The sequence below is a fragment of the Dysidea avara genome, chromosome 9 (genome assembly GCF_963678975.1).
Source record: "Dysidea avara chromosome 9, odDysAvar1.4, whole genome shotgun sequence".
In the NCBI taxonomy this organism is placed as follows: domain Eukaryota; kingdom Metazoa; phylum Porifera; class Demospongiae; order Dictyoceratida; family Dysideidae; genus Dysidea; species Dysidea avara.
In genome coordinates, this window is record NC_089280.1 from 17,039,387 (window position 1) to 17,063,446 (window position 24,060).

At 39.0% G+C, this 24,060-nt stretch overlaps 1 protein-coding gene across 4 annotated transcripts; it reads left to right on the forward strand.

Annotated features, from left to right (window-relative positions):
• Nucleotides 1-2,643: 2,643 nt before the first annotated feature.
• On the forward strand, nucleotides 2,644-23,455 carry LOC136266955 (uncharacterized). Of its 4 annotated transcripts, none has more exons than XM_066062003.1 (7): nucleotides 2,644-2,758; nucleotides 2,807-2,942; nucleotides 7,564-7,822; nucleotides 7,874-7,985; nucleotides 16,778-16,875; nucleotides 19,977-20,164; nucleotides 22,890-23,455. In XM_066062003.1, exons 2-7 carry the CDS (start codon nucleotides 2,843-2,845, stop codon nucleotides 23,309-23,311), a joined length of 1,179 nt encoding a protein of 392 aa, XP_065918075.1. In that variant the 5' UTR covers nucleotides 2,644-2,758; nucleotides 2,807-2,842; the 3' UTR covers nucleotides 23,312-23,455. The 4 variants fall into 4 exon arrangements, with proteins under 4 accessions (XP_065918075.1, XP_065918076.1, XP_065918078.1 ...); XM_066062004.1 differs by having other exon boundaries at nucleotides 2,662-2,758; nucleotides 2,818-2,942; XM_066062006.1 differs by lacking the exon at nucleotides 2,644-2,758 and adding an exon at nucleotides 3,387-3,527 and having other exon boundaries at nucleotides 2,809-2,942.
• The last annotated feature ends 605 nt before the right edge of the window (nucleotides 23,456-24,060 follow it).

Consider the following 24,060-nt stretch of genomic DNA (forward strand, 5'->3'; position numbering starts at 1 on the left):
CTGGGCTTATCAGATAGTAGCTTGATGGTAGATGATTTTACACATGAACAGTCAACATAACAGGTAAAAGCTATACCTACTACTCGTGATAAGAAATGTGACATTGAAAAATGACTTGAGAGATCCCACATTTACAGCAAAGATAAAATTGTGAATTGTCACTGAGTTCTGTAATGAGGTAATGTAAAAACTTAGCTGGTAGCTAGGTAAGCAAAAATTGGTAAAGTATAGTCAACTACTTTAGGAAGGATGAAAGACGTAGCACTGCATGGTTATGTATTAGTTATTCCTGCCACCAGATGTTTCCTTCAGTGCTTTGGTTTGATATTATAGGGTTGTTCTGAATATCTTGACCAAGGATTGTGCAAATAGTGCATCAGATTGAGTGTATCAGACTTGTACAGCTGTGAATTGATTATGATTAATCTCTGGATGATCAACCATTTATTGCTGAGGATGATAAATAATTGGCTGTGCGGGCAATAGCCAATTAATCGGTTGGATCACAAGACCACAAGATTGCTTACATTTTTTATCATAATGGATACAGTAAAGTGTAAGAGGAAGTTGATTATTGTTGGTTTTAGTGCTAGGCATTATATACATTATAAAGTCTTTTTTTTTATTGCAAACAGTATGTCCGGTCATGAAAACACTGTCAGTATACAAACTTCTAGGGCAATCAGCTTGAAGTCAAAATCAATTTATCGGTTAATCAATCGGTTATAGAGTCAAGTCAAGAATCAGTTATGGACTCTTTGTCCAAGTCACAGCTCTATATCAGAGTATGGTAAGTGATAAAAATTCATTCTAAGCTGAAGATTCTTGGAACTAGTTTGTTATTGTCCATTATATAGCTTCTTGGTATTGAGTTGCTTTGCTCATTTTTACTGGCCTGGTCTTTTCCTCAATAAAGCAATTTGTGGTAGATGAATAACATAATGACAGTTTAACTATAATAACAGAATTGCCATTAGCAGGTGTAGAGGATTGCTTACTTCACAATATTTCTGTATGGTGGTCAGGCCTATAGCTAGTTGTTGCACTGCCAGATTATCAAACATTGATTTTAATTCTCCTATCTTACTATGTACCTACTACTCTACATTGTTCTAAATATTTTATGATTGTAATACAGCTTCTTTGGCAGACACTTTGCTGTGGGAGTAGAATGCTGTTGTGTATATATTATTACAAGAAGCAGGTCATTTCCCCAACAGAGTCACTACAAGGAGTTGTGCGACTGACACAAGCAACTGTGGTCAATTATTGACTTGATATCCTCACCACCAAATATGTACATGTTATATAATCATTTCCTCAAAAAACAATGATTCATGCAATGAAACCATGGCATTTCATATAACACAGAGAGACATCCCGTACACCCATATGGTCAGCAGCACTATAGACTTGACTCGCACAAGGTGCATGTTCTGATAGTGTTATCACACATATACATTTTCTGTGTAATTGTTTTGACTTTGTAGCAATTACAAAGTAGGTGACTGGTCAGTTGTGTAGTTGACATTTCAACCATTCCTTATTATCAACTATACAGAGTTGTGCAACTCATTGTGCTAAAACTATTACTACACATTTCATGCACAATTAACATCAAAATGTAGAAAAAACCTGTCACCCACTAGTCCATTATTATGGGACATTATATAACTCAAGTAGTAAATTCCATATTGGCATACACACATCTGTGGTGATTCACATTTCATTACTGACATTGTGTTATCTGTTTAGGTCATGTCAACTTGATAGTTGTTTCAGGGTGGCACCTTTTTTCAATTAAAATACTCTTGAGATTTTCACCACTGAAGCCTTATATGATCTCCACACATTCTCCAGACAACCCACCCTTGACAAATATGAACCATAACAATTAGTGGAGTTTTTTTTGACCACAACAAGACCAAGGATTTTAGTGGAGTAAACACATTTATTATTAGCACTTTACAGTGACCAGCACTGAAGGTCTGACAGCAACTTGTGCTGCAGCCTTAGGATTATACCAAGAGTTCATCTTTATATTATGAACTCTTGATTATACCTATTAAACCTAATACTGAAGTTTGGACAAATGACAGATTAGCTAGTTATAATAAGGTGAAAATGGGCCAAAGAAAGCAGAAGTATTAACTCTTTCTTCATGCAGACAACACTTATCCTGCATGGTTAATTTCCCTGCAGGGCTGTCAAGTGCTGGACAGCTAGAATGTGTCAGCAACCGAACTGCAACAGTTAGCTACTTGTATCAAGAGTCAGTATGGGTTATAGCTACTCCTCTGAATTAGTGATGGCTACTACTACACCAAGCTTGACATATGGCTAGCCTACAAGTATGACTTACTATAACGCCGGACGCTGTCGTCCTGAAGCGGAAGTTAATGGTTGGGTTGATCAAAGACATGGCTATATAGACTATAGCTATAGGTGTACCATGTAGCTACGTGACTAGAACAATAGAAAACGAGTTTGAGAAATGAATTCAGTTGCATTTGGTGGCATGATATTAACTAGATAATGGATTTTCAACGAATTGGCTCAACCCCACTTCAGGTTCTGCTTCGCCCACGTACGGGTCGCCCACGTATTTGGGCAAATTACGCCGTCACGTCCACATGCCAATGCTAATTAATTAATAGCCATGCGTCATATATTTAGCGGTACGAACTAGCTACCTGTGTAGTCTATAGTGAGTCTGCACTGTGAATGTCTATTCTACATCAAACCTTCTATCACAATTGTAAGTGCAACTTAGTAGCTATATAAGACGTTTGTATTTCACTCATAGCCTACCCACAGCAGCTGAGCCGAAATTGGTCACGATATGAGCAATAGTCGAGGCAATAGAGAAGAAGGAAATTTGTTGCTCATTGTTGAAGCTGCAAACATCTTGGAAGGAAAGAGAACAAGACCCAATGACGCTGGTAAGACCGGCTATGATATTGTTAGACACATGCATGTGAGACAGAAACACCGTGATGAACTGCCAGCAACTACAACTGAGGCTGTCGTAAACTCAGTAGCTAAGTCATTCAGTGAAGTTGACTTTGTTATCCAGAACTACGGACATACTTGTCAATAGAGGGTATGTAGTCTTGCCATGGGAGTGCAAGTGTTGTTTACTTGAGGCACAGCTGGCAAGTTCTGAGTTCCAAGAAATTAGTGTCATGGATTGTTTGCATGCCAGAATGTGGCTATACAGACCCCATTAACTGGTGTGGTGAAATTCTTAGGAGGTTCTGCTTTGCCACTTTATTACAGGACTTGTTATGAGGTAGTAATTGCATGACATGACTGATTATGCAACCATGTACGAGCGTGCTGATGTAATGGTACATAATCGTCATTCATAAACTTACCCATTGTAGGACTTAGTGGTTGTAGGAGACAATACATGGAGATTAAACTGATTGTATACTGTGCATTGATACATAGACGGCACTCTGGCTAGGCTACAATGGTTGTGTATGGATATATTCTTTGGATGCTCACATCATGCAACCAGACATGTAATACATGCGTGTATATATGACTGTCCGTGTTGTTATATCCGTGTAGATTTAGAGTTCTACACAATAATAATACATGAGTTTGTTTATAACACAAGTATACGCTATAAAGTTGTGTATTGTTTGACATACATGAATAACTGAAATGGCTGCATTCAGAAAGTATGTAGGAATGGGTAATGTTTCATGTGTGACATTTGAAAAATGTTATACAATACACTAGTGTTTAATGTAAGGACATGAAACTGTTTGCAAAACACATGAAAAGCGGTAGCATAAGCAACCGATTAATTTGTCCTTTAACTTAGTGAACAAAGATCCTACAACCTCCCAGTTTTCACCATCTGCTTTAATTGGCTGTCTTTCAGCTATAAAGTTGTTGTGGTCCCATTTTTTGTAGACCCATTCATTTTAATACTCTGTGCGGTAGACTGAGATCATGTAATGTAAGAATTATTGACCACTGGTTCTTGTTATAACCATGCAAACATATATTTTCCACATATAAATTATGGTACTGCTGAAATGCAACGTCGTCTCACAGTGATTAAAAGATGAGCTAATTAAAGGGCGTGGCACCCATTTCACTCACAAGTATTCATCCCGGGATGAATACTTGTGAGCAAAACGGGTGCCACGCCCTTTAATTGGCTTGTTTTGAAGTGCACGTTTAATCACTATATCCAGCTTGGCTCCAGGTAATTCTCTCTAGCTTGTTTAAGTACTTTCTATTGTGATGATCTCTGCTAGCTTGTAAAATTCCTACACTTGTTTGTTAACTTTTTGTAACATACCATAGAGTCTGGTTACATGTCGGGCTGAAGCAACGTCTGCCCATGGCTTTAGCCATTACACTAGAGCTGAGCAATAGTACAACTATCATAATCACGATTTGATAGTAACTTTTATATCACGATAACGATAGTATCACGATAGTTACTAGCAGTTATTAAAGACACTCAATCTCACTTATATAAACACTTGAATACTCCAATTATGTACACACCACACATCTGCTTTTCTAACACTCCACTAAAAATTGTTATGTGTCAGTATTACAGTTGTTATCTTTGTTGTCCATGCTCAAGCTACTGGTTTTCTGAACTTCAACATTATCATCTTTGCTTTTGTTATCCATATTTTTGACCAAGCACAGATATGGATAAGTAATCACGATAGCACGATAGTATACTATCAAGATCACAATTGTTAATAGCTATCACGATAACCGATTAATCGCTACTATCGCTCAGCTCTACATTACACTGGTCTGAAGGCAATCAGTTAGTTTGTCAGTCAGTCACTAAACAAAATTTTAAATTTTGAAGCAGCTTATTGGTGAGCATTTTGGGTCACATCGAAGGTACTTTTGGGCTTGGTTATACCTAACCAATACTGCCAAGGCACCATGAAGGTATTGTGATGCTGGTTTCTGGTCAATATTTTAACCCTGACGATCCTTACTATTATGTCTGTGTATACCCAGCAGTGTTAGACGTTTATTGCATCTTGTGACACAAAAAACAATTATTATAAAACATAATGTGGCTTCCTTAGCTGAACACTGAATGTTGTTGTTGGTATAGTACATAATACAAGTGTGAACAGTAGACAACTGTGACTTCCAGAAGTGAATATTTTGTCAGTGAATAATTACAGTACGTACCACTCAAATGCAACGTTATCTCACATAAGTGCGAGCAATTTAAAAAACCTCTAATTAAAGGGTGTGGCACCTGTTTTGCTCGCGAGCATTCATCCCAAACAAAATTGGATGAATACTCGTGAGTGAAACATGTGCCACTCCCTTTAATTAGTCGGTTTTTCAATTGCTCACACTCATGCAAGACGACATTGCATTTGAGTGGTATCAGAAGCTTTATGTATTCATTCTCTCTAATGTTACAAGCCCCTGTACTACTTTAGCTTTAGTTAAACTGTTTTAGATGGAAAATGTAGCAGACAAAATGGGTGGGGTAGTATGAGGTTTTGTAGTTGTAGTTGAAACTGAAACAGCCCCAGGCAATCTTAATGTGTCATGTAAATATTATACTGGTATTAGTAGTTGTGTCATTGATGGGAATCTTGTAAAGGCACATGAAATTTTAATTATCAAGTGTTATGAGGTTGCAGCTGTTATGACATCACAACTTAATTATATTATGCCTACACCTCTGAGAGGTCACTAAACCAGATGGCTCTAGTGTTAATAGAAATTATCACATTCTTTGAAATAACTGGTGTGTAAGATGTGGTGGCCAAAAGATATTCTGTGGTGTGTGATAGTTTCCAATAAATCTAACATTTAATAAAATGTTTATAAGCCTAATAAATAATTTCAGGTCAGGGACTATTATCCGATAAGATATAGGTGAATAGAGACCAGAAGGATTACAGTGAATCCCCAACTAAGAATTAAGCCACCCAAGCACCACACTATTATGACAACCCACAGAGGACCTGTTAGCAATGACAGCAAATGCAACCTCTGAAGAATCCACCCACAAGTATTAAATTGTTATGAAGTTTCAACTATACTGCTCAGCCCATTGCTTTTCATAGTGAAGGAGACTCTATCATTTAAATAATAGTAATGGTATATTACTGTTTTCTCCCCCATCTGTTGAGACGACTTTCCTTATTATAATACAACACAACGTCATTACTGTTATGACTACTTTACCATGTACTAAGATGTCATCAGTGCTAGAACATTCTTTTGATTGTTATTTAATGTAATTAATTAATTTAACCCATTGATGGCCGTATAGTGGCATGGCATTATAACTTATGCATGGAATAATTTTTTTTGTCTCTCTTTAAATTGTTTTGTGTTTCATAGCAAGATGCGCTAGTATTCAAATGGACATGCCAACTCATTTCGACTAGTGTGTGTTTATTATGTAATCATGTATTAAGTGTAGCTGGAAAGTTGTATTATTGTTCTTCAAGTTAAAACTTGTCTGATAATCAAGACATTACTGTACAATGATGGAGACAGCTGGAGATCAGCGTGGATGTGAGATGGTGGACACCAGTACATATACAGTGGCGGATCTAGAAATTTTCAAAGGGGGTTTCAGGTTGAGGAAGTTTTCAATGATTGTCAGGGGCAGATCTCCACTCTAGAATTGCAATTTTAGCCTAGCTTTAAGTCAAAGACAAAAAAAAAAAGAAAAGTTGAACAACGTACTGCTGATTTCAAAGGCAAAAGTATGAAGTTTGGCCAGTAGAAAAAGTCCTAATATAATACACTATGTATAACTCTTGGTGATGTTATCACCCACATGATTGCGAATTGTCACCCACATGAATCATCAATAAATTAGGGGTGTGTGCTATTTTCAGAGGGGGTTTCAGCTGAAACCATTGCAACCTCCTTGTATTTGCCGCTGATATACATATAATGTGAAACACTGATATTCCACATCAGGCTGGTGTTGTCTAATAAATTCATTGTGGTTATTAGTATGTAAACAAAAACAACATAGTTTAATTCCTTAGTTTATATATGTGTTTAGATATACACATGCAGAGGAATATACGTATTCACACTTATACACATGCGCAACACTGAGTTAGTTAGGATTAAACATAAACAACACCTTTTGTGTTTAGATATATGGTTACTAAGTAGTTCTGTGTATTGTAAGGTTGATATGGCACGATTCAGCAATTCAGCCAGTGATTGCCAGGAATTCAGCCATCAATAGGATTCACTAACTGAAAGACAATCTGCAAAAATACAAGAAGTGTACCCAGAATGTACACATTATATTGAGTCTGCAAACGGAGCTTCCAATCCCATGTTGTTAGTATAGTTACAGAGCACTTACAGTGTGATGCTATGGAGGTTAACAGTCGATTACATTGTATGGCAGTTACGATTAACTACTACAAGTTTAAAGTCAGAACTAAATAATATGTCCTGTCAAATTCTGGTATATATTAGCTTAAATTTGATTATAAGAAAATACACCAGATGGGGAAGTATATACCAATAACTATAGCATTACATGTGGTTCTTTCTTTGTAGGTAATAACTCATTGAATAGTTGTAGTGGCTTAAAAGGCAATAAGAAAAGAAAATTACACAAAGCCCAAGCTCCCATTACTGTAGAGTCATTGGAAGTGGATGCTTATGCTGTGGATATTAAGAGAGTAGAAAACCCATTTGTTAAAGATGATGAAGATTCAGATGATGATGTTTCTGGTCACCTTCCTGAACTTGAGTTTCTCAGTACCAAATCTATTTCCCATGCTAAGATGGTACATAATGCCAAAGAAAAGAAAAGGTAAGTAATTTATGATTGCATGCAACTGTGGTTAGGCTGTTCTATTATTAGACGAAGGAGTTTAAAACAAGCACAGCTAGCACTTCACCAGGAGCTCCAACCCTACACACACAAAAAGCCAATTCTAAGAACTGTCCTGTGTACTGCAATAGAGGAGATAAAGGTTAGACCACAACACAGAATAGAAGTGGGTGAAGTTATTTTTAATTTATACATATCTGCAGTACATCTACAGATACATAGGATATGATGGATACACAAACTTTAGTTATAAAGTTTAATGGACTCATACGAAATGGTAGTATTGTACAGTACGATAGTACCATATAGTAGGGATCATGGAGGTTTGGGTTGTTTTGTCCAAGAATATCACCCAAATTCAGCCTCACTCTTCCTTCATAACAGCTTGGTATAGGATTGGTTACAAGCACATAAATGAATCCAGAGTGACCCCCAAACCATTCCAACAAGTTTCTATAAAATTTTAAATAAAAAAAAATATTTTTAATAAATTTTGTGCTAACTGATGCCTCTAGCCAAGCATAACTCAACTATGGATAAGGGTACAGGTTTGATTTCTTCACTGTTTGACATTGCTTCAGCCTGAGACATACCTTTTCGTCAACCACAGCAACTACAATACACGCATCATTTGTCCTCCTTTGTGTCCCATTTCTTTCTCCACCACCACCTGGAGTAGGTGTTGATGGGCGGTAACTCATGACATGGCTTCAGTACTTTAATTTCTGTAGTGTGACTGGATTGATTGCAGAGGCATTTCTTGTATCAGTGGAACATAGCTGGAACTGAAGCAAAATGGCCACTTCGCTATAGTTGGGGCATGCGTTCAACCATAATTTCTGTAGTGGCTGGATTGATTGCAGAAGCAATTGTTATACTGTTCTTTGTTTATAACACTATATTGGGTGGAACACAGCTGAAAAATAAGCAGAATGGCAACTTTACATTTCAGTCATTGATAATTGGGGCACGTGTTCAGTCACATAATTGAACAATTCCCTGAGGACAAGGTCCGTAAAGGGAGTTGTAATTGTATGAGGAGGTGGAGGATACAAGGTACAGCACTGATTAACATATGGTATTGCCCCTTATAACACTTGCACTACAGCACTTAAAAGCACAAACTCCATAAATAGCATGACATCACTTCCGGTACCAGCCCTTTAGACTTGTGAACATGCAGGGCAGTACGTGGTGACACTGTCATGTATTATTAACTGCAGGATAGCTATCCTGAATCATATTTGAGACCAGTTACTCATACAGCACAATTAATTTACGTACATAGAACAGTGATCATCGTGTAATACTACTACACAAATGTACATGACAATATGGATGCCATCAGTAATAACAAATCAATATAAATCACTTATACATCATACGTCACTGGCAATGAAGTCTTGTCAAAAAATTGCTGGTCTTCACTGCATAAAGAAAGGAGAAATCATAATAGGGAGGGGAAAGTGCTGTACCTTGTATCCTCCACCTGCTCATACAATTACAACTCCCTTTACGGACCTTGTCCTCAGGGAATTGTTCAATTGTATTTTGGAGGCTCCGGATACAAGGTACAGCACTGATTAACATATGGTACGTTTAAAGCACCTAAATGTATCATTAATACAAGAATGTATAGTACCTTGTTTCTTCAGTTGATTGAAGGATGGCCCTCTGGAATGAATCTGAGCCATTAGGTCGGTAATAAAACCTCTCAAAGGTTGACTGTGATGACCAATTAGCTGCCTTCAATATGTCACAAACAGGGACTCCCCTTGTTGCAGCATGAGAGGTACTGGCACTCCTTGTTGAATGTGCTGAGAAGGTCTTGGTATCAACTCCAGCCCTACCTAGGGTAGCTTTGATCCAATGACTAATAGTTCCTGGCTTTGCCCTGTGTATGGGCTTCCTAGAAGTGACGAACACTGGCCTAGGTGACCTCATTGAAGAAGCTTGCTCTGCTGTTCTATCAAGGTATAATTGCAGAACTGTGACCGGGCAGACTTCTGTATTCTCTAAAAAGTAATGGTAGAGCACTTTTCTAGGAGTGCTCAACTTTCGGATCTGGTTTTAGTGAGCTGCACGACTGTGAATTCAACTCCTGTAGGAGTCTGTTTTAAATGATCACGATCAAGTGCAGCAAGGTCAGAACACCTGTCGGCATTAGTTATTGCTAGCAAAGTAGCTGCTTTCTTGGCAAGCTGTAAAACAGTCAATGATGCTGATTTGTAGTGATTAGTAAAGAAGTCAATCACTGTTCCAATGTTCCATGATCTGTCATACCTAGGAATTGGAGGTCTGCAGTTAAACATTCCCCTCATCAACCGTGAAACCAATGGGTGGCTTCCTACTGCTGTCCCTTCAATGCCCGGATGGGTTGTGGAAATTGATGATCGCATAGTGTTAATAGTGCGGTATTGGAGCCCTAAGTCAAACTGATCTGTTAAAAACTCCATGATGCTAGCTACAGTTGCTGAAATGGGATTGATACCCCGTCTACAACACCAGCTATTCCACTTGCGCCAGGCTGAGTTGTAAGCAGCATTGGTGTTTCCTCTCCAGGACTCGATGACCAGCTCAGCAACTCTCTGCGAAAAGCCCTGTGCTTCGTAGATTTGCCTGAGATAGGCCAAGCAGTCAGGTACAACCTCCCTTCCACTTGCAGAGGGTTGGGTTGGTAGTTCGTACTGAGTAATAGGTCGTGGTCCTCCGGAAGCAAAATTGGTAAGTCTGTCAGCATTGACAGTACCTGTGGGTACCAATGTTGTGCTGGCCATGCCGGTGCTATCAGGCAAGCAAATTCGACCGAGTCCCGGTGTATCTTCAACAGAGCTCTGCCTACCAGGCAGAATGGGGGGGAAGAGATATGGAGTCATTTCGTCCCATGATACTGAGAATGCGTCTATTGTGCATGCACCTGGGTTGGGCCTCCAACTGCAGTATGAAGGTAACTGGTGGTTCATTCTGGAGGCAAATAAATCTATCGAAAATGGGCCCAGCATGTGGCTGAGGGTGTCGAAAACTGACGAACATAACTGCCAGTCGCTGCTGTCCTGGTGGTGTCTCGATTCCCAGTCTGCGGTTGTGTTCTCTATGCCTGGTAGGTATTCTGCTCGTAAAACAATTTGGCGAGCTAGACACCAGTCCCAAACCTGAATAGCAAGACGACAGAGGGGAGTCAGAGAAGAACTGCCCATCCTGTTCAGATACGCAATTGCTGTCCGGTTGTCCAGTCTCACTAAGACATTCACTGCTTCTTGTTCCTTCAAAAAGGACTGAATAGCTAAAAAGGCTGCTTTCAGTTCCAACATATTGATGTGTGATTGGGACTCTTCTGCTGTCCATCAACCTCCAGTTCTCACTCCCTGACAGACTGCTCCCCAACCCTGAATAGATGCATCTGATGTTATCACTGTGGACGCCTCCAGTCTCAGCAGTGGTGAAGAGCAGTGTACCGGGAGTTGTGAAATCACCATCTCAAGTCCTTGCAAGCCTCCTGTGAAAGGACTGTCTGCTCTTGATGAGCAAGAGTGGTGGCGACCTTCAGACTCTGCAGTGCTCGGTAACGTAGTGGAGCTATATAAACTGCTGGTTTGGTTGCCACAAGTTTCCCTACGAACCGTTCTAAAGACTTGGTTGGAACTGGACTGTGTTTCAACAATCCTGATGCTTCCTTCTGCAAGTCTGAAATCTTGGCCGGCGGTAAAGCTATGGTCATTGTCTGTGTATTGATCAGGAAACCCAGATACTCCAGCTGTGTACTCGGCATGAGCACAGACTTGGGGAGGTTTATTATGAACCCCAGGGCCACGAGGAGCCACATTGTGGTTGCTAGATCCTGAAGCAACTGGTATTCTGACTGGGCTGTTAGTAACATGTCGTCCAAGTATATGACTATGCATACTCCCACCTGTCTCAAAAATCTGATTGCTGGTTTTGTGAGTTTCGTGAAGGTAAAGGGAGTGGTGGAGAGCCCGAATGGGAGAGTTTGAAACTGCAGGAGCTTTCCCTGGCCATTTTGAAAGGCCAGCAGAGGGTGGAACTCTTCTGCTACTGGTACTGTTAAGTACGCATCCTTTAGGTCGATCTTGACCATTAAGGAATCCCTCTGTAGGATTGATGGCATCATGTGCAGCCCTTCAATCTTGAAGTGGGGTGGGTTTAAATACTGATTCAGATGCCGCAAATCTATAATTGGACGCCACCCTCCTCCGCTTTTGGGGACGACAAAGAGAGGATTGACTAGGTGTGCCTGACTCTTGTGAGCAGGAGCAACTACGCCTTTTGAGACCAAGCCTGAAATTTCGATTGCTAGTGCTTCTGCATGAACAGAGTCCAGAGCAAACTGCACCGGAGCCTGCGTGGGACTTGGCCATTGCTGCAGGGGTAACCTGTAACCCTTCACAGTGGTAAGGATCCATGGATCCCTTGTCAGCATTTCCCAGTTGCGAGAAAATTGGGCCAGTCTGCCACCAACTGGTGTCTGTCTGTGTAATGCTACTAATGACATATCTAAGTCCAAGGAGGAGAGGGTTTTGGCGGGTTTGGGGAGTTGACTCAATTTCTCCTCGATTGGGGAGCAGGTGATTGGTACTGATGTCTTGGTTGCGATGGTCCCCAGCCTCTGAGTTGGCTGTGATACTGTGAGGGTTGCTGCGATACTGTGAGGGGTGGGCTCCGCCCCACCGGGCCCCTCAATTTCCGGCAGGGCTCTCTCGAAAAAACTGCTGTTTAGTGCGACCGATGGTCGACGAAAATCGTGGTTTATGCGTGTAAGGGTGGAATCGTTGAGAAGAAGGTAGTGAAGATATTATTTTTGAAAGGGTGGTATCAGTTTCCACCTGACCTTTCAATTTGGTCGTAAACCCTGGGCCAAAGAGGAATTCCCCAGCTTGTGGCTGTGGCTCCTGGCCATATTTCGCTAAAGAACTGTTTGCGATTTGTAGTAAGTTTGTTCTCCTCGCCTGGGACAACAACTCGTTCGCGTTGCCTAGCAGAACGAGTGTACGCTGCATTATATCCATCACGTCTAGGACGTTTATTGAAGCATCAGGGTCTTCCAACAGGCCATTCTCGATTAGCTCAGACCAGAGGCATGCGATTGGTCCGCACGTCTTAAGTAGCGCGGACTGTACCTTCGCAAACTCGCCATCTTCCCTCGCAGGGAAACGCGCCCCTAAGTGGTCCTTAATAAACTTATCCACCTGAGGTGGTCTCATCGCTGGAGTCTTAGGGACCGGGTGCTCTTTGTGCATCAGGGTCCGGTTTTCTTTGTTTAGTGTACACCTCATGTGTTTCTCCAAGTATTCATTGATACTTGTATGAGCTTCGAACGTGTCAGTGGGCATGGACTGAGGGTCAAATTCACAAACGATCCCACAATTGAACGTGGAGTGGTCGGTTCATTATTATTAGTCTCACATACATTTAATTGATGCCCACCTTGGTCTACTCTTCCATTTGGATCACAGACACCTACTTGGGTTGTGTCAAGAGAGGCGTTCGCCTCTACCAAAGACGGCATACTGGCTTCGAATACATTTCCACTTCCTGGCTGGCCCGTAGATGTCGTCCACAGATTTGCACTTCCCGTCTGGCACATTTGCGTGACCAGGGGGGTTACACTTCTCGACTGGCATGTTTGCGTGACCAGCGAGGCACTGGCACTTCCCGATTGGCACATTTGCGTGACCAATGGGGTTACCCTTCCCGGTTGACACATTTGCATGACTGCCAGGGGAATTCAGTCCTGATTGGTACATTTGCGTACCAAAAGCAGGGAAACAAGGTAGTGACTGAGATGTAGTCCTTGGCGGGTGGTCGGCACGGCTCACCTGCTGAGAGGAAAAACTGTCGTTTTCATTCGCTCCAGACATCAGACGACCCAGAAGAGCTTCTTGTAAGGAGTTGTCAGCGGATACCGCCTCCAAGATGTTGTCCAACGTAGATCTACGGGCCATGGCTTTATCACACTTTTAGACTGTACACGTGCTGCTGCGAGCAAGTAAAAGGGCTGGTACCGGAAGTGATGTCATGCTATTTATGGAGTTTGTGCTTTTAAGTGCTGTAGTGCAAGTGTTATAAGGGGCAATACCATATGTTAATCAGTGCTGTACCTTGTTTCCGGAGCCTCCGAAATACAATTAATGTGTCTGGCGCCATTCTTTCCTTTGATGCAGGTAATGAATTATGCTCCTGCAAAAAAAGTTAACAAACAAGTGAAAGGAAATTTTGAGTAGGGATCACAAAAAATGTGATGAAACAAGAGAGGTCATCTACACCTGCAGCTATGTACTAGTTGACATTTAATCCCTATAACTATATATTGACAGGATGAATTAGGACAGCAAATATAACTACCGGTGTAGATGATCTCCCTTGTTTCATTGCTTTTTTTCTGTGATCCCTACTTAAATGTAAAATTTCCTCAAATGTGATTCATGGAGCAACCACATTGCTCTACAATTTTCATTAAATTAAGCACAGAACAGAATGACTGTATTTGTATACTGCTGGGTGTTGATACCTTTGTGTTATGTGTTCAGGGAAGCAATACAGGCAAAGTTATAGTTGAGTGATTTTGGGATGACATTTTGGGCAGGAAAGCCTGAATCATGATTTGTATTGGGTGCAAACAGTGTGTAGATTGAATTAGCAGGCACTTTGATTATATACAGATACATTGACTACATGTGTACCAAACACAAGGGACATTAAATACCGTATGTATTTATCTGTATTATTAAAGCCGGGCTGAAATAAACACTGGGTCCTAAATGAAGGCCAGGGGGTGCTACCTTAATACAAGGTTTTGTACTCGGTCTTGTACAGTACAAGATTACAAAAGCTTAATTTGTAGAACAAGGCTTAGCTGCTGCTAGGAGAAACACTATTTTCAGCTGGTTTACAAATTATAAGGAATAAATGTCTGGGTACAAACAACTCATTGTTACTGTTCATTGATCACTTGAAGAGTCAACTCAAAACTCACCAAGCTATACTATCTTTACAATTTAAATGTCCTCTACGGCCTTCGTTAAAACCCGGAACGGACCGGACCAGAATTTTATTGTTGAGGAGCGCGTATCCAACTAAAATAAATTTAGGTGCGCTTGCAAGGGATACAGGACGTGGATTCTGTTCTTCATTTGCACTCAGGGCACGATTCTCCACTGATTGCCAGAGTGGCTGATGGTGATTTCAAAACAAATATAGTCGTATACTGGTATATACACGTTTACGAAACGGAAATGTAGTGTATTACACGGACTCGATACTTTCACCGTAGCTAACAATGGCGGCGAGATACAAGCTAGCTAAGACTGGTCACAGATAATATACCTGGACTGATCTACATACCGTACACAAGGAAATTTAGACGTAAGGGAATTTGACGAATCGGTTTGATTAGTCAAATTTTTCTTACGTCTAAATTTCCTTGCGTACAGTATGTATACAGATCAGTCCAGTTAGCTATATTATCTATGACCAGTCTTAGCTAGCTTGTATCTCGCTGCCATTGTTAGCTATGCTGAGAGTATCGAGTCCTTGTAATACACTACATTTCCATTTCGCAAACTTGTATATATACCAGTATACGACTATATTTGCTTCGAAATCACCATCAGCCACTCTGGCAATCAATGGAGAATCGTGCAAATGAAGAGCAGAATCCACGTCCTGTATCCCTTGCAAGCGCACCTAAATTTATTTTAGTTGGATACGCGCTCCTCAACAATAAAATTCCAGTCTGGTCCGTTCCAGGTTTTAACGAACGCCTGATCAGTAAATATGCAGCGCACACACACACCCCTCCCCCAAGCCATGTTATAAGACAGTTTGAGAACACATGGATCAATACCATAGTCTGGCATCTCCCATCCCTTTGAAAGAGTAAGGGTCCGGTGAAGTACAGATCCCATATCATTTCTATTGGCAAAATTCTACACTAGCCAATTATGACATTCACACACAAAATTTAATTGTCTTGGCAATGCAATACTTTTATTCGAATTGGAGGGCAATCATCTGACGTAACCAGCAGGTATGCATGCCGACTAATTGAATTCCTTTGAAATGATGTAGGACCTTATTTTGCAAGTTTGTGAAAGGGTGGGACTATATCAATATACCCCTCAACTTTATGTCTTTACATAAAGCATTAATTATCCTAAATTTCTGACTTATTTATAATTATCTGATTATGCTGTCCAAAACCAAAACCACCAGGTCACAGTTGCTAGGATAAACAGTAGTGCAAGTGACCCAAACAATTTATGTACACTGATGCCATCATAGTGTTCTGTGTGAGGTATGGTATCCTACCACAAGTAGGATATCATTGTCATCAACCTGAAGCCAAGTTGTTGATAACATCAGGTTGATAATAATGATACCCTACGAGTGCAGATGTGGTTTAATAACTAGCTTCTATCCCACACTTTAAAGCACTTGACAATTCACAATTGCTGAAGTCAACGTGTTGATAACAATGATATCATATAATTATGTTATGATACACCTTTTATCCCACACTTTGAAGCATTTGACTTCATCCAAAGGCTGCAGCACATGTTGCTGTCAGACCTTCAGTGCTGGTCAACAACAACATCACAATGAGGCTAGATAAACAACCAAGTTGTATTTATTTATTTATTTATTTATTATCAATTTTGTCAAGGACAAGTATGTATGGTTCAATTTTTGCTGTGCTTGTAGTTTTAGGATATAGTATGGCTTCAAGTTGCCTTTGATCCTACTGAATGTGTGAATCAGGTTGTCTTTCATATTAAAGATTCTCACCTTCTGGGGTTTAACTCAATGTAGGGCTTCCGTGAAATAAAAGAAAAGTAATGTAAAGGCTGACAGAATATTATTTGTATTTCTTTATGTGCTGTGTATTTGAATGTGATGTAGTTGCATATAATACTTTAGAAACTGAAAAGTGTTGCTGAAGAAAATGAAAGCTGTTTATCAGAATTAAAAGAACAGAGAAACTTACTTACAAAAAGATTAGACATCTTAAAATCATCGTAAGTATATTAACTTAATTCAGTACATGACTAATAATATATATAAAGCTGAAAAGCCGTCTGTCTGCATTCCATTTAAGTTCACACATTCTTCTCACCAGTTGCTGTATGTATCAAAGCGGTTTTGGCACCAAACGATGCACTCATTGTCTAGGAATAAGCTAACGTTTAAATAAAGCTTCTAACTGCCATCGTTCGTCGTTTGTAGTGTGTTTAGTGCAAGGATGTAGAACTTGAATTCTTTCTGTAAACCGTATGCAAGCCGCAAGTAAACACCTATGCCAGTCAACTCATGCATGCCTTTATAATATGGTTTTTAAGATTGATTGGTAATGTTAGACGATTGGCTTAGTAGTTAGGGCACACGCTTTATAAATACAAGTTCCCCAGTTTGAATCCAGCTAGGTTTTTTTTTTTCCGCTCTGGCAACCTTTTTAATGCATCTTCTTTTTTCTGTTGCAAGAAACTTTTCATGTAATTTTTTCTCTGATTCTGAACCTTATTGGTGCAACATTCTTTTTTATTTTAACTCTCACATTATAAAAAATGAAGTGTGCTTTGCACACAAAAGCAATGTCATAGAGCACACTTTGGTGTGACAGGACACACTTTTTGTGTACAAAGCAAACTTCATTTTTAGAGTGCAGTGGAAACACTTTGACATCAACTTATAATACTTTTGTATAGAAATAAGGATAATTGTAATGTGCTATTGCTGGAAATACATGAGACTATATTATGTCTATTGAGTAGACTTTGTTTTAATATTGAATGAGTATCCTTCCCTCAAAGTTTAGCTAATAGTATCATACAGTACTGTATAGTAGGGATAATGAAGGTTTGAGGTTTCCTGCCCAAAAATATCACCCTCAGCCTTACTTTTCCTTCACATCAGCCTGGCAGTATTGGTTAAGCATAATTAAACCCAAAAATGCTTTCAGAGCAATCCCAAACTCTTTTAACAATTTTTTTTTAAATTAACAGAATTTTTGCTGATTAGCTAACTGATGCCTTCAGCCAAGCATAACTCGACTTCAGTTAATGTTATGGACTTGATTTCTTCACTTGTTTCAGCTCAAGACATACTTTTTTTTGTAAACTGCAGTAGCTACAATGCATGCATTATGGATTTACTTTTATCCTCCTTTGTATCTCATTTCTTTCTCCACTACTGCATAGATGTTGATTTGTGGTAACACTTCATGGCTGCTATTAAACTATCACGAGAATTGTCCATAATTTTCCGCAGTGGCTGGAGTGATTGCAGAGGTTTTTATCGTACCATTCTTTGTTTGTAATACCGTATAACAGGTGAAACATATTAATGAAGTAATTGATAATAGGGGCGTGCATTTGGTTGTAGTCACTGGATTGATTGCAAAGGTGCTTCTTGTACTGTTCTTTATTTACACTGCTGTATAATGAGTGGAACAGAAGTGGAATGGCCATTTCACTTTTCAATAATTAAAATCAGGGCATGTGTTCAGTCGCGCAATTAATATGTGTGGTGCCTTTGTTTCCTTTGATGTAGTATGTGCTGAGCAATGAAACGAGGGAAGTCATCTACACCTGTGACTATACTAGTGGACATTTAATCCTACTTATGCTATTTGCCAGGCTATAGTAGAAATGTCCACTAGTATAGTCACAGGTGTAGTGACCTCCCTTGTATTTCTATCATCCCTACTCAAATGTAAAATTTTCATACACTTATAGTATTAGAAGCGTATCACGGCTCAGTGTGCTCAGAAAATTACATGACAGAACAAGTTTAACAGTTTTGAAATATATATATAAACTAGCACTGGTACCTGCCATACATGCAGGACTTTATTTCCCTGATTACACTATATTTCAGTACAGTTATACATGTAACTTACTGCTCAGTGGACTAAAGAACTAAACCGGATCAAATTTGAAGCAGTGTTTGTCGTGCTGGCTATTTGGACACATGCAGCATAATAATTATGATATCCAATGCAAGTACATCCAACCCAAAGTGGTGTAATTTACTGTAAACACACCTACACTCCTGCAGTACCGCAACAGTTAATTAATCCTGCCCTGTATGTGCTGGAAATCATTGCCCTATGTGCAGGACTTCATTACACTATTTCAATTAGCAACAATGGTAAGGATATAAGTATATCTCTGAAACAAAGTCTATAGCCCTGCCCTATAGGTACAGGACTTTATTACCCTGCATGGAAACACTATATTTCAGTACACTTATACATGTATGTGTACAGTGTAACTTAATTAGTGCTGCAAAAAACTAAACGTTAGCTAATACTCATTCATTTTAAAGCAACATTTGTTGTGCTGGTTCTTTAACCCTTAAACATGCATAAGCCTATATATAGGCAGATTACGCATGCCCCTGGAAAACGTATAAGCCTATATATAGGCTTTTACGCATGGCTGTAAACAAAGTGCTGTAACTTTTGAAGCATTCATCATATGGCTTTGTAATTTGTGCCATTCTACTCGTGATGTAATAAGCATTAAAATGATACCTAGGGGTTTACCCTAATACCAAAGTATAGGAACTAAAACTCGCCGTGAAAATAATTCTTAACAAAGAACTACAAAAATGTGCTACATACCTTTAGAAAATGATCCATAACTCCTTGCCAGTTGGTCCGAATCGCTGCAAACAAGTATTAGTCAAATCGCCATTCAATGGCGAATCAGGCCATATACAGCTCACGTGATTAAACCCACAATCAATATGACAGACAAGACAAAGAATGTGCTGTTGCGATAAAGCGAGACGTTATTCTTCTTCGCTTTATAACAAGTAAGCCTTTGTTGTTACAGTGGTTATTTAGCCTTCCCCAAGTAGGCCAATGATAAGCTTTCTATTGATATCTCGTTTTATGCTAATAGAGTTAGGAAAGGCTATCTTGCCTCACTATATAAGTTTGCTTTGTCTAAACACGTATTCCTTAAAAGTTACGTGCACATTCACGGCTTAATTCCTTAAAAGTTTTCATGCGTGTTTAAGGGTTAAGACAACAAATGTTCAGTAGCCTCATCTTATATCCATCACTTTGTTGCATAAGTTAAATTTTGGCAACAGACCTATTGGTATATTACAGAGTGAAGTCACCAGAAGATAAAGAAAGAGACAGCAGTGATAATAGTTATGAAGATGATGAAACTTCTCTACAACAATCAATGGAGTGTGACTCTGTGATAGATGTTACAGAAGATGATTCTAGTGAGCAATATGTTGAACAAGACCAGTCAGTAGAGGATAACAATATAAGCAACACTAGTAACACAGGTACATACATATACATAATGTTTCTAGTATTGTATAGCATGTCATTTTTTTTATTTTTGGATATTTCAAAGAGACTTTTCTCTTCGAAAGTGACTTACCTTCATGTGATCAAACATTTTTGTCATGGAAATATTGTCTTTTAGCTCAGTATTAGTTGTTGTAATGGTTAAACAGTATCATTACTGCATCAATAGCCAGTAAACAGCTGATCCAGAACTGCCATTGTTGGGAATTACTAGCATAGGCGGTGGTTGATTAGAATTTGCTCCGCTCAAGACTCCCCCAGTCTTCTCTCCAGTGCACAAGAATTCAATAAGTAAGTCAGCTGTTGGCAAGGAGCACGTGTATCTTTCAGAATTTGTGACACGAATTTGAAATCCACCTGGACTTCAAAATATGCACTCTTAGAACTTTAAACCTTCAAAATTCAGATTTTGTCCCTTCTGTGAAATATTCTGCTCCAACAATAACCTGCTATATGGTAGACATTCCAGTCTGATTTTTAAATTTTGAAAAATGGACTTTTTATTAGGTCTGTACCAATACCAATATTATATTGGTACCGATATTACGAGTATCTGTATCACAAGTCTACAATACAGATATTACACTGGCCAAAGTGACATTGTCAAATGGTAGAGTTGTTACCTTGCAAAAGTTGACCTGCATGAGTTCAAATCCCAGGTTGGTCAAAAAAATTTTCTTTTTTTTGTACCACTTTTTTTTTTGTTTTTTGGTGGTTGATTTTTTTGTTCTGTGATTTGCACTGACAAAAACAGACAAGTTTGTTAACACTTGTAAGTACAAAGGATTACATCAATTTGTATGAATTGTAGTAATTTAACACATACTCTATTATGCTGTAATGCATATCGGTTCGACTTTGAAGTACCAGCTGTGTATATGATATCAGTTCATTAGAAAACCTGTATTGGAAATAGACAATAAATATCAGATATCAGTATTGGATGTAAAATGTGGTATCGGTACAGCCCTACTTTTTATATGCTCAATAAATACCGTAAAAGCAGAAAATTTGACAGGAACAATATTTTGGTGAATTGAACAACTTGTATATTTGACAAATTTAAATTTGACTGTTTCTCTTGCTTGCAGGGGCCTGTGTTAATCATGCATGGACCGCATTGAAAATTTCATATGGCGTCATGAAAGCCCAAGCAATAGTCATGGCAACTCAAGTGATAGCTTCAAGTAATATAGCTGTATCCAAGGCCGAGACCATGTGTAATGTAGCTTCAGTAGCTATCTGTCATGGGATTCATCAACGGGAGTAGGAGAATGCACCTTGCAGGTAGGTTCCTTTGGCCTGCATACAAAAAATCTGAAAGGTACAGAGAAATATCTGGCTGCAGCTGGGGGACCAGGTTGGACCATGCTTAGTAACTATAAATAATATCTTTCAATGTTGACTAGATCTTCGTCAGAATAAGCTGTGTAGGTTCACAGGTCTTCCCTTGGATTTCTCTGTGTTTTCAATCTCTTTAGCTAGCCATATATTTGGTGGATTTAAATTTGACAGTTTCAATGAAAATTCACCAACTGCCAGATTTAACTCCCTGCCATATTTTCTGCTTATATGGTAGAGTGCTCATTGTCTATCTGAGAAATATATAGTTTGTTAGGTTGGAATTGGCTACTTTGGCATGCACATTGCTTTGAAACTGAAAAAGGTGCTTCTTCTCCAGGACTCCCTATGCATTTTAAAGGAGAAAAAAGGTGCAATTGAATTAGAAAGCCATCTAGTAACCTGGGTTGTCTTAATGTTGCAGTTACATACTTCTAGTTGCAAGTTTGTACATGCACTGAGAGTAACATTAGAATCTCAGTCATCTTTGTACGCTTTTTGACAAGCAAACGTGTTTCACCTAATGCACTTGTCAATACAATGGTGCGTACCCATAGGCAGGTGGCTATATCTCAAGTAAGTAAGTAAGTAAAGGCAAACAACTGAATTGGGGTGTCATGATGATGCAACAGTACCTAAGGTGCAGTTGTGGGTTACTGACTTTGAAGTGGTTAATACTTTTGAGTTGGTGACACAACTATCAAAAAATTGTTGTGTAGGTATGCACTTTAAAGTAAATACTAATTGATTGGGGTTTTTTTTAACTCCATACAATCAGCTAAAGCTGTTCTTCCTTGCGAGAGACATTACAATACACAAACATACAGTGGAACCTCAGTTATCTGAACCCCTTGGGACCAGGGTGGTCCATAAGTCTGAAAAGTCTGTATCTTTGAAACTGTGTTTAAATAACCTTAAAATAGCACAAAGAATATTTTTTTTAAATACCAGTAGTTTTTACTACCCTAATAGAGCAGTCATTTCCGTAGTTTGGGTAACCAAGAATCCAGATAAGTGGGGTCGGGATAATTGAGGTTCCACTGTACAAAAATTGATGGCAGTGACTACAATATATGATAACAATTATGTACCACCAACAGGTTCAACGATTACAAACAAGACAATACATACACATTACAAAAACTATTAAAAATGGCATCCAGTAATGGTATTGTGGGACTAGTGAATTCCTTCCATCTGACTGCACGTTTTTCAAAGTTTCTAAGTATTCTGTGTGTCATGGCCAGGGTTCTATTGGGAGAATGTTTTTATTTTACAAATGGGTTCTCAATGTGAATCATTGTGTTTTGTAATGTCAGAATGTGCTTTAATGTTATGATAATATGTCTCCTTGTTTAGAGTATGCTGTCACTGATGGTAGTCAGTCATCACTTTTTGCAAATCCATTATTCACTTCTCCACTCTACTACACTGCTGCAGCACAATTGGCTGCTTTGCAAGCTCGGTCCATTCAACTGGCTCAGCTACAAACATTTACAAACTCCATATGGCTGCCACCATTTGTCTGGCCCAATCTAAACAGTTTATATTCCACTGTTACTGGAAATCAAGTGAATGGAACTAATAGTTTATATGAAAAACAACTCTCACAGTTATTGAATGGAGTCAATGGACATGTAAGGAAAGAAGTTGGGTCAGAAAGTTGCTGTTCAGCTGTTAAATGTAGTGTTGTGAAAACTACAGGAAATGTTGACAAGAGAAACCAATCCTCCATATCAAAGGAAACTTTTCGTGTGGATAATTTTGTCACCACTTTATAGTGCTTAGACATTAGAGGTAGTTAGTTTTAAATGTAGAACATTTTATTTTCATCAGGGGTTTACTAGATATGTATATAGCCTAATTATGTCAACATAATGAAAAGGTAAATATGTAATATATGTGACTACTTTTAAAAAAAGATGAAAGACATAACACTGCTTTAGTATTATTTCTTTTCACCATCACCAATATTTCCTTCAGTGCTTTGATTTTGAGATCACGAGGTGGTTCTGAAATAAGGGGTATATGATTAGTGCATCAGATTAAGAGTACATCACTATCCCTACTGTGTATTTCCATTATGGTATCTTGAGCACAGTAGGGGTATAACACTTATTGTTTTACTGTGAATTAATATCGTGCGCTACTCCAACTTGTTTCAGTGCTTTTTATCGATGTGCTATGGTCCCTACTCTAGTTGAAAATTCCGAATTTTTCTGTGTACTTGCTTGTTAGCTTTTTTTGTAAATAATAATTATGACTGGTGAACCCACGCATACCGCATCTGGAATGGCGCCGCGCGCCCCAATTATCATCTGAAAAGTGAAGTATCCATTACGCTTCATTGTCGGCTATGTACACAGCAACATGAATCAAGAACTGTTTGAAAAGCACCTCTGATATCAAAATAGCCACTATGACAACTACGGACAATTTCCGTTACGAAATGAAGCCATCACGTGCTATCGCCAAATCGACACTTTTCACTGTCAGTAAAGATGAATGGGATACAAAGGACAACACTGGT